Source organism: Gastrolobium bilobum, unplaced genomic scaffold (genome assembly GCF_033153095.1).
Source record: "Gastrolobium bilobum isolate Gb01-03AN ecotype WA unplaced genomic scaffold, APGP_CSIRO_Gbil_v1 utg2686, whole genome shotgun sequence".
Lineage (NCBI taxonomy): Eukaryota > Viridiplantae > Streptophyta > Magnoliopsida > Fabales > Fabaceae > Gastrolobium > Gastrolobium bilobum.
In genome coordinates, this window is record NW_026895101.1 from 117491 (window position 1) to 134261 (window position 16771).

General features: G+C 38.0%; 1 protein-coding gene across 1 annotated transcript; it reads right to left on the bottom strand.

The window, feature by feature from the left end:
• Positions 1–13844: 13844 nt before the first annotated feature.
• Positions 13845–14318, bottom strand: LOC133304603 (uncharacterized). Its single transcript, XM_061504672.1, has one exon. It carries the CDS (start codon positions 14316–14318, stop codon positions 13845–13847), a length of 474 nt encoding a protein of 157 aa, XP_061360656.1.
• Positions 14319–16771: the final 2453 nt, after the last annotated feature.

Here is a 16771-nt window from a genome sequence, read left to right on the forward strand (position 1 = left end):
TCCAACAAGTCATCAATATGCGGCAATGAGTACATGTTCTTGACCGCAACTTTATTCAATTGCTGGTAGTCAGTACATAACCTCATGCTTCCATCCTTCTTTTTCACAAATATTACAGGTGCTCCCCACGAGGACACACCCGGTCTGATGAAATCCTTTGCAGACAGCTCCTCTATATGTTTCTTCAGCTCAGCCAACTCCAGCGGTGACATCCGGTATGAAGCCAAAGAAATAGGCCCCACACCAAGAAACAATTCAATCGAGAATTCAATCTCTCTCTCAGGTGGAAATTCTGGTATCTCAACAGGGAATACATCCACAAACTCATTAACCACCGGAATAGTAGAAATCTCAATCTCTTTACCACCCACCAATCTACCCAAGAAAATATAACCCTGATCCCCAGCCTTCAAGGCTTTAACAGCTTTACACATAGACAGAAAGGGAGACGGAGAAACCGAGGGCTTCTCGTGAGATAATATTAACCTCTTGTCGCAGGAATCAATCATTGCGCAGTTTTGAGACAACCAATCCATGCCCAATATCAAATTAACAGAGGCCAGGGGCAAGATAATCAAATTCATAGTGTAGCCCCTGCCTTCGTAGACAAACCCGACCTCTTTACAAATAAAGGAGGAATCACTAACCTCTCTCGTAGCCGTGGTAATACGCATAGGAGGAATCATCCGTGATACTTTTAACCCCAACCCCTTAGCGACATATTCTGCCACGAACGAATGCGTAGCTCTCGAATCAAATAAAACAGACAAATCAATATTAGAGATGAAGATTATACCTTTAACCAAATTCGGTGCCCTCTCCGTCTGCTGCGCATTAGTAGATAAACATTCCCAACTGTAGAAGCAGATGGAAAGGCCTGCAAATTCGCAGCCTGCCCAGTATTATTGTAACAATTGTTGGCATAATGCCCAACCTTACCATATTTAAAGCACGAATTCGGAGCCGTAGTACAAGGGCCCTGATGAAACCTCTTACACTTATCACATCTAGGATTACAATTCCTATCATTAAATTCACTCCTCTGGCCACCACCCCTCTTAAACTGACCCAGAGGCTGCCTCACCTGCAACCCCCTACCTCTATTGATATTTTGATGGTAGCCACCGCTGTTATTATTACCTGGAAGACCAGGTGTCCTCGAAGAACCTGACTTTGGATATCTGTTATAAACACTTTCAACCCATTTGCACTGGGTCACTAAATCAGCAAAGTTCCTCACAGCAGTATTGGACATCCTCTTAGCAATCTTCTCATTCAAACCTCTCTAAAACTTAGCAGACAGAAAATCATGAGTCGGCAGAACACCCACATAATTAGCAAATTTCACTAACTTATTTAACTTCGCCACATAGGCATCAACAGTCATGGTACCCTGTACCAATTTCTCAAACTCACCCTGCTTAGCTTCCCGAACATCCTTGGGAAAATACTCTTCATGAAATAGTCTTTCAAACAAAGCCCAAGTGATTTCTTCTCCCTGAATAGTAAAACGCTGAGACGTATTGTACCACCACTCGTGGACATCTCCCTCGAGCAGATAAACAGAGTACAGTAATCTCTGGGGATCCTGACACCACGTAACTGGAATATTTTCTCTATACCCATCAACCAGGAAGTCACTACTTTTGGGTACCTTGACCCCTGAAATGCTGGCGGTTTATGTTTCCTAAAAGAAATGAGCCTCTGCTCATCAGTACCAACAAATACTTGCCCAGCAACCCCAGAAGACTGAGCAACAATAGTAGGATCCACAGAAGGCTCTGGGATATATGTAGGATCAGTAGTATGGTGACTAGCCTCCTCAGAATAACGACTAGCCCCACTCCCATCCTGGTGAGGTGTAACAGATGCCGTATGTGGAGGAGAATCATCCCTCCTGTTCCGAGCCCTATCTGCCCTCATCTCAGTCATGACAGCATGCATCATATCCTGATTATTTTTCATCAGGGTCTCAGTCATATTTCTATTTGCAGCAGTCTTCTCCTTCAGAGCATTCAGAACTGCAGTCATAGGATCTGGTGCTACTAGACGACCTGCACCTCGAGTTCCACGACGACCTCGTGCCCTACTCATGATATCTGTACATGTAACACAAAGGAATGAGTTGATCAGACCCACACTGAGGAATCACATACGTACTAATCATAAACAGTTCACAGTTAGCTATGCAACACAAAATACAGTAACACATTATCAGAGTTCCCTAACAAAACTGCTCTGATACCATAAAATTTAATAGCCTGTTGTACACCGGTATTGTTAACATTTATTATGATATTAAGCGCAGTTACAATCACAGCAATTCATTTATAAAAATGCGAGTAAACTTTTTCCGTTTATTACGCGAGCATTTAAAACCGTAAAAAGTGTAATAAATAAAAGTTGTGACCATAACTGTAAACTCTTGCGGAATACTTGTTTAAACTATTTTTATATCTTATTTTACTTAATACAAATCACTAAGGGGTTCCCATAAACCCACTTAGCTAATTTCTCACTTTTAAGTTTTCTACCTATCCGAACATGGTTTGGTATATTCCTTTATATTCTCTCAATTTTCTTCGTGTTTATCTCATATTTTTACATGTTGTTATACACTCAATTACCTCTCTAGGAAGCAATCACACGCTTTATTTAGAGCTCATTTGCTCTGGATATCGCCGTTTGAAGTTGGACAAGCAAAACTGCCAACCAACCCCAAAACAGCTTCAAACATCCCTCACTCAACCAATTCCTCTCAAATTTTTATACAACAAACTAGACACCTAAAAATTAAATCTGACATATCATAAACTTAATTTGACTGAGAAACAAACTGGGAATTAATTTCCCAAAAACTGCAAGAAACAGTCCCTGCACAGGTGTGTTCTGGATAGTTCGTGTTCACAGGCTTCTACAGGGCAGCGTACAACCCATAAAGTTCTCAAATTTTAACACAATGTAGAGGACATCTCAAGCTTTAAAATGGAGTATGACACGTCCCTATCGGACCTTTTTGGAGGAAGATATGCTCTCCCGAAGTTCGCCTAAATTCTGCCAATTCTACAGAAATTTCACCAGAGTTTCCTTTGTTTTTACAAAAATCCCCAAGTTTGCAAATGCTTTCTAATACCTCAAATGTACCTAATAACTAATGGGTGGCACACACAAGGACCAACAATGTCTTGGGGCACTTACAACCCAACTCAGTTTATAGTTATTACACAATTCATACCATATTGCTCACTTTATTTTTCCTTAACTTATTTCAATCACCAATGTCATTTACATGCATTTTCTAAACATACATATAATCATAATCTTAAAATAGGCCTATTGCCCTTTCATCATATTACACATGCTTCAAATTACACAAGGTCCAAATACAATCTTTACAATTATCCAATTATAACATAATTCATAAATCTCCAAATGCTCTAAAATACTTGTATCTAGACTTAGGCAAAATACCATGAACAAATATGAACATAAACTCATCCTATAAATAAATACCATGTTCATGCCCTAAATCTAGTCTAGGCCCAATGGCCATCAAAATGAAAAAGCATAAAGTCCTCCCACGACTCATCCTACGGGCTTCTTGCCCGCCGTTCCTGTGCCACTGCTACCTTCTGAAATAATGCCCCCAAGATGGGGAGAGATATACGAATATATCTCAGTAACCCAGAGGTTCTGGAGAATACTCCGCCCAATGGCTCACTTCGATGCATATAAATAATACAAAACAACATCTTGAAAAATGGGAAAAAGCAAGGGATTTAGAGAAACTAGGGATCATAGAAATATAAAATACGACGAAGCTGGAATGGTAGCTACCAATACCACGCAACGCCCTGTGTATTGGCTTGGCATATAAGCCTACGGGTCTCATCCAAGGCGTGTTCCAAGAACATCCAGCCAAGTTACCCATCCCATCCGCATACACTCGAGACTTCCTAGTGTGCTCCTATCCGGATCACACACCACGACCCTAGGTCAACAGGAACTCCCTCTCAGAGACCTATCCAGTGGAAGTCCGAAATGCCCGAAGGCAAACTATCTACTGGCCAGAGACTTGGTACCTATGTACCAACATACATACTATATGCATGATCATGCTGTTTTACATTACTTACATACATTTCCTACTATCTTCCTCAACGGGCATGGTGGAACACACAAGGGGATCAAGCCCCAGTACCACGAGGTTACCTTAGTAACCCTCTCCACTTAGCTCCAAAGCAGTATATTCTATGAGCTCGTTGCTCAACAGAAATGCCTAAACAGAGGACACTCCCAATCACTTAAAACTCATACTAACATTTGCAAGTTGACAATTATTCAAGCATTGTTGCAATCACTTACCTCAATCCCACTTGGTCCAAGACCAATGGTAATCCACCGACTCACGGTTCAGGATTCAACTCAACGTACGGCAACCTACAACAACCATGTACGTACAATCAATACACGGAAATTCTATCAAATCACGAAAACGTCAAAAATTCTCCCCTACACCATGTAGGTTCAGCCATTAAGGTGCAATTTTGCATTTTATTTTTCTAACTTTTCTTTCTCATTTTCTTAGGCGTCCTTAGGTTGCCGAAAGGCCATATCAAGTGTCGTTTTCACTTTACGTCTTTTAAATGTCGTTTTGCTTAATATTTTGCTCTATGTACAATTTAACACTAAACACTACCAATTATTTTTCCGTTGATTTTCCAACCTTCCAACCACCACACAACCCATCTATTTCCATTTAATTACACAACACATCATTCAAATAATTTTTCAACACAATTTCCCCACTTTTTCCTCTACATGGCTGAATTGCACCAAGGCAATTCCAAGAGATTTTCAATCCAATTTTAACCACTTCACACATCATACAATCCCATTATATCAACCTACAATCACGCCACAACTCATCAATCCAATCCTAACACATTTCCAAAACTCAAAGTCTTGACATCCTAAAATTTTTCTAAGTTAAAATTTCACATTTTTCATCAATAATTTTTATTGCATTTATGGATACTACACATCATTCTAAGACACATTCATGTACAAACATTTTCCATTTGAGCTCTCTAAACACATCAAGCAACCAAGCCCTCTTTAGGGTTCATGAAAATAAATCGTCAAATTAATCCATGAGAGGTGTTGAAATATACTCACAAGCTTGGCCTAGGACCCCTCCAAGTGATCTTCAAGCAATGGCTTGAACACAACTCCAAAATCACAAAAATCCCTCCAATTTTCGTGGCTGGTTTTGGCCCTTTTCTAAAAAATGAGAGGGTTTCAAGGGAAACTAATCGGTGGGTTGTGTTCGGATGATGATTTCCAACAACTTTGCTCACAAACTTTTCTTGATTCGGAGGTGTATTGAAGGAGTTATGAGGAAAAGAAATTTTGGAAGCAAATCTCCCCTTCCATGGAAGGCAAGCACGGTTTGGAGGAGGAAGGAGGAGAGAGAAAAATCAGATTTGTGGTGTTGTCCAAGTGGCAAGGTCCACTTAAGTGAGGTGGTTCCCACATGCGATTTAACTTTACTCAATCACCTAATTTAAATCACCAATTCATAATCTACGTATTTTTCTCGTCCACGTCATATTTTTACTTCTTACAAATACTGATTATATTTTCACGCTTATGGTACAATTATACCGCAGTATTTTACACTAGAAAAATCATTATTCATCAAATTTTTCGAAACTTGCCTATCCACTCGATTTTTCATTCTGAATCCATTTCCAGGGTTATTTTTATCATCTGAGACCTTCTACTAAATTTTTATCTGCCTAGGGTTGCGTGTTGGCTAATTACTGTTTTGTCCTTTCTTTGTATTTTGGCCTATTTTTCAGATTTTCACTAATCCTTCCCTTTAATTCTCATTTAATATTTTAATATTTGATTTAGAATTGCGAGGTGTTATACCCAGGATGTTACATAAAGCGATAAATGAGGAGCAACCATTTCATGAAAATATTCTTGAAGCTATCTTTCAGCAATTTTTAGCATCTAAGATTATGAATTTGGATCTTATGTTCTTCAAAGAAGTTGTATATCTCTCCTTTATCTTTCAAACGAGACCACAATCATATCAATTAGACAAGTACAGCTCACATTAAGGCCAAAATACGAAATCATATTTTTGCTGCCAAAATAGCGCATTTTAACGCGCTCCAACCTATTTTAACGCTCAGTTACGACCCAACTAAGGCCTATTATAGGATTTTTACCCAAAGTTAGGGTTCCTACACGTATTTAGTCTAAGTTTTAGTGGAAAATACTAACATATCTGAAACATAGACTTAGCAAAAGACTTACAAGTTTCCTACCTTTTTAACTTAACTATAACTTATCTCTTAAAACAACTTAAAATAATCTTCATTTAACTTATAAAAATCTTTACTTACTTAATATTACATTATATAGTCGAAATATTCACATGATTTTAAGACCATCCTTTTTCATTTCTAAACTGTTCAACTTAGACTTTTACCGATTAAAAACCTATACAAACACTAAAACTTCATAAAAACCATCATACAAGACCATATGAATTCTTTAAAATCATTTTCATAAAAGACCAATAAATTGATAGACAGAAGCTTAATTTAAGAATTCTAACCGTAGAAATTGAGAGTTCATACCTTAGATAGGTTAACGGAACCCAAAAATCAACTTAGAACCGAATGAACATTAAAAAATCCATCCTTTTTCAAGGAGGCTGCAAGGAGCTCGTGGCTAAAGGTGGATATATCTCACTCATATGAACTCCTTTAGATGTTCTAAGACCAAGACTATGATCACAGGATCCTATACTATAAGTTTCGTGAAATAGGATTTTTGGAAAAAGTAGCTAAAACTAGATGAAAATCTCACTCTTTTCTATCTAGAAGTGTGCACCTAAACCAAGTGGAAAGTAGAAGTGAAATGCTCTTGGATGATAGCCTACATATAGGCATATGGCCGTGGAGTCATAGGAGAAAAAGAGAAAGCTTAATGATGAAGATAACTTAGCAAGCAAGTTTCCATGACTTAGTGACTAAGTTTCCACGACTTGGTGAGCAAGTCACCTTACTTAGCGTGCAAGTTAACTTAATGATCAAAATGACATTGGATTTTTGACCTACACATCCAAATATTACTAATAAGTTCCTAATTGACTTGCTTGGCATAAATGACATTCCCATAATTAATATTATGATAGTTTCATAATTAACAGATCAATCTTACTTAAATGCTTAATTTCATATACTTATTGATATGGGTTGTTATAATCACCCCACATTTTTAAGATTTTTCCCTCAAAATCACATACATTCCTGGCAATAACTCAAGATAGAGTCGGAGAATCTCATCCTCCTGTTCTCAAGTAGCCTCTTATGTAGTCCTTCATTCCCATTGGATTTTTACCATAGGAATAGACTTGCTTCTTAATTTATTTTCCTCTTTATCAAGTATCCTTAATGGTTTCACTGGAGTCTTTTAGTTCTCCAGTATCTGAACATTGTCAGATTAAATGATATGGGACTCATCAGAAACATATCTCCTGAGCTGACTGACGTGACACACATCATGTAAATTAGACAAATTTTGAGGTAAGGCAAGTTGATAGGCAACTGGTCCCACCCTCTTAATAATTTGATAGGGTCCAATAAATTTGGGACTCAACTTCCTCTCTCCTAGAGCATGCCCAACACCCGTAACAGGTGATAATCTGACAAAGACATGATCCCCTTCAGAAAATTCTAGGGGTCGATGTTTACCATCATAGTAACTCTTTTGACGGCTCTGTGCTTTCTTAAGTTTATCTCTTATCAAAACTATCTGATTTGTGGTCTCTTGAACTATATCTGGTCCAAATAACTGAATTTCTCCAACCTCAAACCAACAAGTAGGTGTTTTACACCTTCGGCCATGTAAAGCTTCAAAAGGAGCCATGCCCAAACTGGAATGAAAACTGTTATTATACGAGAATTCTACCAAAGCTAAATACTTATCCCATATTGATCCTTGCTCCAACGTACATGCTTTGAGCATATCCTCCAAAGTCTGAATAGTCCTTTCAGTCTGACCATCAGTTTGCGGATGATAGGTTGTACTTAGTCTTACCTGGGTACCAAAAGCCTGCTGCAAAGCATTCCAAAAATGAGAAGTGAACTTTGGATCCCGATCACTGATAATGTTTTTCGGAACCCCATGAAGTTTCACTGTTTCCTTAACCTACAAACGAGCTAACTGCTCAGCAGAGAAACTAACTTTCACTGGTAGAAAATGGGCAGACCTAGTCAATCTGTCCACAATAACCTATATAGAGTCAAATCCAGCTTGAGTCCTAGGCAAACCCACAACAAAATCCATAGAAATACTAACTCATTTCCATTCAGGAATATCAAGAGATTGAAGTAAACCAGAAGATCTCTGATGCTTAATCTTTACCTTCTGACATACTAGACACTTATTCACAAACTTAGCAATATTCTTCTTCATATCAGACCACCAGAAATTCTTTTTCAAATCTTGGTACATCTTAGTCTCACCAGGATGAATAGTATACTGACCCTTATGAGCTTCAGTTAATACCTCATCTACCATCTGACCCTTAGGCACAACTACCTTTTTCTTAAATAACGTCAAACCTTGACTATCCAAAGAAACATCAGGATTCACTTACATAGCTACTACATCAACATCAATTTGTTGAGCATCTTTTATTCGCTCAAGTAAAGTATTCTGCACCTGAAGAGACTTAATCTCTATACTACCACCAGCTAAACAAACAGACAGATTTAAATTCCTAAAATCCTCATTCAACTGGTACTCTGCTATCATCAAACTAGCCATACTAACAAATTTTCTACTTAAGGCATCGGCTACCACATTAGCTTTACCAAAATGGTATAGTAACTCAAAATCATAATCCTTTATAAATTCCATCCATTTTCTCTGTCTCATATTCAATTCTTTCTGATCAAACAGATATTTTAAACTCTTATGGTCACTAAAGACTTTAAAACTAACTCCATAAAGAAAATGCCGCCATATTTTCAAGGCGAACACTATGGCTGCTAACTCTAAATCATGAGTAGGATAGTTCTCTTCATGAGGCTTCAATTGTCTTGAAGCATAAGCAACCACCTGACGATTCTGCATCACAACACAACCTAACCCCATCTTCGAGGCATCACAATATATTTCAAATACACCTGCATAATCTGGAAGAACTAAGACTGGAGCAGTAGTCAACTTCCTTTTTAATTCTTGAAAACAAACCTCACATTCGTGAGTCCACAAATACGGATTACCCTTTCTAGTTAAACGGGTAAGAGGTAAAACCATCTGTGAAAATCCTTGCATGATGTAACAGCCCGTAACGTACTGGTATTATTAACATTGATTACGAAATTAAGCGCAGTTACAATCACAGCATATCATTTATAAAACATGCGAGTAAACTTTTTTCGTTTTATTACGCGAGCATTTAAAACAATAAAAAAATGTAATAATTAAAAGTTGTGACCGTAACTGCAAAATCTTTGCGGAATAATTATTTAAACTACTTAAATATCATATATTACCTCTCTCAAGTCACTAAGGGGTTCCCATAAACCCACTTAACTAAAATCTCACTTATACGTTTTCTACCTAACCGAACATGGTTCGGTCTTTGAATTTCTGCGGACAAACTGCACTCTAAAAGCCCCTCGTCTTTTAATATATTATTCTAGACTTAATTACCTTTCTAGGAAGCTATCACACGAGTCAAAAAGTTCTCGTTTACTCCAGATATCGCCGTTTAAAGTTGGACAAGCAAATATGCCAGCCAACCTCAAACCAGCTCCAAACAGCCTTCACTCAATCAATTATTCTGGAACATTCACTCCACCAATTTCTCTCCAATTTTTATAAAGTAAACTAGACATCGCAAGCTTCAATTTGACGTACCATACACCTAATTTAACAAAGAAATTAAGCGAGAATAAAATTCCCAAAAACTGCCAGAAACAGCCCCTGCACAGGTGTGTTCTGCATAGTCCGAATTCAATGGCTCCTACAAGGCTGCGTAAGACCCAGAAAATTCCCAAATTATAACATCATGCAGAGGACATCTCAAGCTTTAAAACGGCATATGGCACGTCCATATCGGACCTCTATAGAGGGAGATATGCTCTCCCAAAGTTCACTTAAATTCTGCCAATTTCTAGAAATTTCGCCAGAGTTTCATTTGTTTTTCCAATAAATCCCATATTTGCAAATGTGTTCTCTAACCTCAATTTGTACCTAATAATCATGAGTGGCACACAAGGACCAGCAATGCCTTGGTGCTCTAACAACCCTTCACAATTTATATTCAATTTGCTCAAAATACATAATCAATGTTTACTTTTCAATTTAACTAATTTCAATCACAAGGTCCAATTGCATGCATTCTTTGAATCATAAAACATCATTCATATCCTAGAATAGGCCTAGTTCCCTTTCATCATATTACAAGCTTCAATATTACATCAAGTCTCAATATCACTATTTACAACTTCCTTACAACTATTACAATTGTCCTTCAAATATACATAATAAATGCTCCAAGATAAATAATGGCAATCAAAGACTAAACTTGACAAAATACCTCGTGAACAAGAATGAAAACAATAATCCTGAATAACATGCATTGTTCATGACCTAAGTCTAGCCTAGGCCCAATGGCCACCAAAATGCAAAAGAAGTAGAAGTCCTCCAGCTCAACCTACGGGCTTCTTGCCCGCCGCCCCGACACCACTGCTACCTCCTGAAATCATGTCCACAAAGCGGGGTGAGATATACGAATATATCTCAGTAACCCAGAGGTTCAGGAGAATACTCCGCCCCATGGCTCACTTCGATGCATATAAACAATATAACATAACATCTGAAAGTGGGATAAAGCAAGGGATTTAGTGAAGTAAGAAAGCATAGGGAAACAAAATATGAAATGGTCAATGCCAAAACCACGCAACGTCCAGCCTATTGGCCTCGGCATATAAGCCTACGGGTTTCAAACCAAGGAGTGTTCCCAGAACATCAACCAAGGCACCCTCCATCCATAACCACCCGAGACTTCCTAGTGTGCTCCTCTACGAAACACACACCACGACCCCAGGTCAACTGGAACTCCCTCTCGGAGACCTATCCAGTGGATGTCTGTAATGCCCGAAGGCAAACAGTCTACTGGCCAGAGACACGGTACATCTTATGTACCACAGCACACATAATATGCATGAACATGTTATCCTATATTATTCACATACATTTCCTACCATTACCCTCAACGGGCATGGTGGAACACACAAGGGGATCAAATCCCAGTACCAAGGGATTACCTGAATAATCTCCTCAACATAGCTCCAATGTAATACTTCCCGAGCTAGGTACACAAATAGAAATTTCTACACATAGGACATTCCCAATTAATTTCCAATCACCAAACACATGCAAGTTATCAATTCTACAAGTATGGTTCAAGAGTACTTACCACAATCCCTATGGTCCGGGACCAAGGGAAACCCACCGAGCTCACGGTTTAGGGTTCAAATCCGCGGGTGGCAACCTACAATGATCACACGAGGATCATCAATACACGGTGAATCCACCAAAACCACAAAACGTCACAATTCCCTCCCCTACACATGGTAGGTTCGGTCAAACATGTGTTAATTTTCAAAATATTTTCCTAAATTTTCTTTTTATTTTTCTTTAGCATTATAATGCTACCCCTACACCATTTTAGGTGTCACTTTCCATTTTACATCATCCAATCATTATTTTGCCATTTATTCCGCTCTAGGTCCAATTACCAATTCCAGACAACCAACTACTTTTTTCTTTTGACTTTCAAAGCATCCACTCATCACACAACCCTTCTAATTACCATTTAACAACACATCATATAAATCATACAATTTCACAACATCAAATTCCCATTTTTCCTCTCTTTGGCCGAAATCTCCATAGCCTCCCACCAAGGGATATCCAATCCAACTTAGCAATGCAATACATTATAACATCCTACTATTAACTCATATAACCATCCAACAATTCAATTACACAATTACATAACCAACCAAATTCACAAAGTCATGGCATTTCACCCAAATTTTTCCTAAGTTAAAACTCAATTTTCACCAATAATTTTTATGACATCAATCACTCTAAAACATCATTCTAAGCTACTTTTATCTAATACACAATTTCAATTAACTACATCAATCAAACAACCCCTCTTAGGTAACCATCAACAACTCAAATTCAAAACCATAAATGAGTGAGAATGCTTACCACCAATCAACTCCTAGGCAACCCAAGAGTGAGTTTCAACCTTTGAACGGTTCAAAACCGCCACCAACCACCACCAAAATGGGCCAAAACCGCCACCAATGGAGGGAGATGATCTCCACAACCACTCACTTTAGTGGCTCACACAAGGAAGGGAAGTTGTTCCCAAGCTAATTTGGAGCAACTTTCATGTTCAACATTTTTGGATTTGAGTAGGATTGGATGGTGTTTTGGTTGATTGAAGTTTCAAGAAAAACTCTCCCTTTCTTCCAATGGAGGCCGTGGGTTTAAGGGTGGAGAAGGAGAGAGAATGTGACTTTTTGTGTGATGTCCAAGTGGCAAGTCCACTTAAGTGAGGGTGGGCCCCACCGCCACCTCACGCGATTTCGAATTAATTCAAATCTCCCGCCTATTCCACTAAACGTCCATAATTTGATAATCTATTTAGAAACTCTAATTTTTAACATTAACCATTGTCGTTTAATTACCCTTGATCAGATGAATCCGAAGTTTTCCGGTCGTTCGGAGAAATTGCAGTTTTAAGCTGTTACGCGCGTCGTAAGCACGCTTCCCCAAACTCGCTAATTTCCTTCAATTTTCATCAGAAATCATATTTCCTAGTCTTATATACCATTTATAACTTGTATTCAAAACCTAGAGCTCAAAATTCAATCGACACGCTTTACGGTGCAACTATACTGCGGTATTTTTACCCGGTAAAAATACTAATCACCAAATTTTCTGAAACTTGCCTATCCACTCAATTTTTTGTTTTGAATCCATTTCCAGGGTTATTTTTATCATTTGAGACCTCTTCCTCAATTTTACCTTCCTAGGGTTACGTGTTTGGCTAATTACCGTTTTTTCCTTCCTTTGTATTTTGACCTAATTTTCAAGATTTTCGTTAATCCTACCCTTTAATTCGTATTTACTATATTAATACATGTTTTAGAAATTCGAGGTGTTGTACATGAACCTTCTATAATATCCTGCCAAACCAAGAAAACTCGTAATCTCAGAAATATTCTTGGGTCGTTCCCAATCAAGAACAACTTCGATTTTACTAGGATCAACTACTACTCCTTCAAAAGAAATGACATGTCCTAAGAATTGTATCTTAGATAACCAAAATTCGCATTTGGAAGGCTTAGCATATAACTGATCATCCTTTAAAATCTGCAACACAATCCTCAAATGCATATTATGCTTCTCTTCACTCTTACAATAAATTAGAATGTCATCAATAAAGACAACCACGAACTGATCAAGATAAGGATTAAAAATCGATTCATATAGTCCATGAATATAGTTGGAGCATTCGTAAGCCCAAACGAAATCACCAAATATTCATAATGTCCATACCTAGACCTGAAAGATGTCTTCAGAACATTCTCCGATTTTATCCGGAACTGATGATATCTAAACAGAAGACCAATCTTGCTAAACACAAAAGCACCCCTCAACTGATCTAATAAATCATCAATTCGAGGTAAGGGATACCTATTCTTAATTGTAACCTTATTCAACTAACGAAAATCTATGCACAGTCTCATAGTTCCATCCTTCTTTTTAACAAAGATCACTGGTGCTCCCCATGGAGATACACTCGGTCTAATAAAATTCTTACTACAAAGATCCTCTATCTGATTTTTCAACTGAGCTAACTCTAGAGGTGACATCCTATATGGAGCTAATGAAATAGGTCCCACTCCAGGTAATATATCTATCGAAAATTGAATTTCCCTTTCTGGCGAAAAATGAGGAATTTCATCAGGAAATACATCCTCAAAATCACATACCACTGAAATATCTGCAATCGGCTTTTTACTATTGCCGACCAGACCTCCTAACAGAAAATATCCACAATCTCCTTGCTTTAAAGCCTTAACAGTCTGAAGCACAAACAAATAAGGAGAATTCTGCACATCACTCTTAGAAGAAATTATAACCTTCTTACTACAGCAATCAATCATAACTCTATGCTTCATTAACCAATCCATACCTAAAACGATTTCAGACTCATACCCTCCAAAACATACAAATCAACCATATAATTATGCCCCTCATATACAAACTCAACATCCTTACATAGCATAGAGGAAGAAACTTTTTCCCCTCTGGCAGTCTTAACCACTATCGGAGGTTTAAAATCATACAATGGCATATACAAACCAATTGCAACAAAACTCGAAACAAACAAATGAGTAGCTCTAGAATCAAACAAAACACTCATATCAATGCCATCTATAAAAATCGTACCTTTAACCAAATTCGAAGCTCTCTCAGACTGTTGTGGATCCAGTGTATAAACACGTCCCATAAAAGTAGGAGTCTGAACAATCGGACTCTGATCCACAGAATTTGGAATAGTCTAATTTGGAATAACTTGTAAAGGTGAAGCATGAAAAGGTATAGCCTGCATAATTGTAGCCCGTCCCCCAAGCTTTGGACAATCCCTTATATAATGACATGTCTAGCCACACTTAAAACATAAGTTTCGATCTCTCCTACAGATACCAGGAATCATTTTACCGCACTTAGAACACTTTGGGATAGATTTGAAATTTCCACTCTGGGAATTCCCAGGTTTCTTAAATTCATCACCAGATTCCTTTTGTTTTTCCACCATTGATTTCTGCTAGTGGAAGCTTTCGAATCAAACTCTTTACCATCAGAAGACTTCTTTGACAAGTTACAGACATCCTCAACTTTCCTGCATTGATTAACTAAGGTAGCAAAATCTCTAGATCCACTACAGGCCATCAATTCTGCAATCTTCTCATTTAAACCCTTTTGTAAATTGGCAGCTAGAAATTCAGATGAAGGCATAATGCCTCTATAGTTTGCAAACTTAACAAGTTCATTAAACTTGGCTAATTAATCATCGATAGACATAAGGCCTTGAACAAGTCGATCAAACTCTCCTTGTTTCCTTTCTCTAGCATCTTAAGGAAAATATTTCTCCAGGAATAGACCCTCAAACATATTCCAAGTAATGACATGACCTTGCAATTCTAGAGGTTGAGTAGTATTCAACCACTACTCGTTAGCATCTCCCTCCAATATATAAGCGGAGTACAAAAGTTTCATCTCATCCTGACACCTCATAACCCTAAAGATCTTTTCCATGGCTTGAAGCCAATTAGCTGCTACGATAGGGTCACGAGTTCCACTGAAAGACGGAGGCTTGTGTTTTCTAAACGCAATTAATCTTCTTTCATCATCATCTATTTGCATCTGAACATTTTCATCATGATGATTGGCTTCTGCATTCAAATGAATGACACCAGCACCAGCTCCTCCTTCTGCATACATAACTTAACGTGGTGAAAGTGGTTGAGGCTGCAGCTGCGGCTCCGGCTGTGGCATAGGTGAAAGTGGCGGCTGATTTACATTCATACCAGCCCTAAGTTCTTTCATCAAAATCCTCATCATATGCTCATTATTAATTCGGTAAGAATCTAGCATCGCTTGATAAGTTTTCCTATTAGTATCCATATCAGCTTGTCTATTGGTATCTATTTGTTGTTGCATTTCAACCAAATCTAGGGGTATATGATCTGGATGACGACTAGATGATCCTCGAGTTCTCCTAGGAGGTACCATGACTCTGCACATGTCACACAAAGGAATGAGTTGATCAGGCCCACACTAAGTGGTCACACCTACCTAATCATAGTAACTACCTAGAATCACTTCAGATTATCTAACTTATGGCAACACATAAGGAATTTCCTAGACCATGCTCTGATACCATAATGTAAAGCCCCAATTTCAATATTCAGATTGTTAACTTACATATGGTACTTTTATGCGCATGAAAATTTCTTTAGCGGAAGACTTTATTTGTATTTCACCATTACCTAGTGTAATTAGGTGAGTAAACTTTTTCTTTTCTTTTTATATGTATTGTTGTTGGGTGGTTAGCTGATGGTGGAAAAATATAAGTTCTGATAGGGGACGTTCCTCTGTTCTTGCAGAACACAAATTCGTTCCCTTAGTTCCAACCCAAGTGCGCAAGTGCACGCATCAAGTAATAAAGGGAGTATTAATGCCCAAATTATCGTTCCTACGAGGATAGAGTCCTAATTATTGTCTTACACTGTTTTATAAAGAATGAAAATGAGAAGAAAAGTTAGTAAATGAACTGTCTGGTGAAACGTTCCCTACTATCTTGACAACGTTCCTCAAGAACAGTAGGTTCAACCTGATGGCAAACAGTTGCTCGCTGCGTTATGTATGTGATCCTTCCTGTTTAGAAGAAGGTGAGATAACAATCATTGGAGTTTTTATAAGTACTAAATAAAATAAAATAAAATTACTAAAACAGAAATAACTATAATAGAGAGACAACAGGTTGGTGGTTAAAACAGTTTAACAGAAGGAACAGATTCACTGCTTCACTCTTAAAGGGGCTGTTTTCTCTGCTCAAGACTTAGCACCTTTTGGCTTT

Coding starts and splice junctions, on each gene's coding strand:
- LOC133304603 (XM_061504672.1), bottom strand. CDS start 14,318: ATGGATTGGTTAATGAAGCATAGAGTTATGATTGATTGCTGTAGTAAG.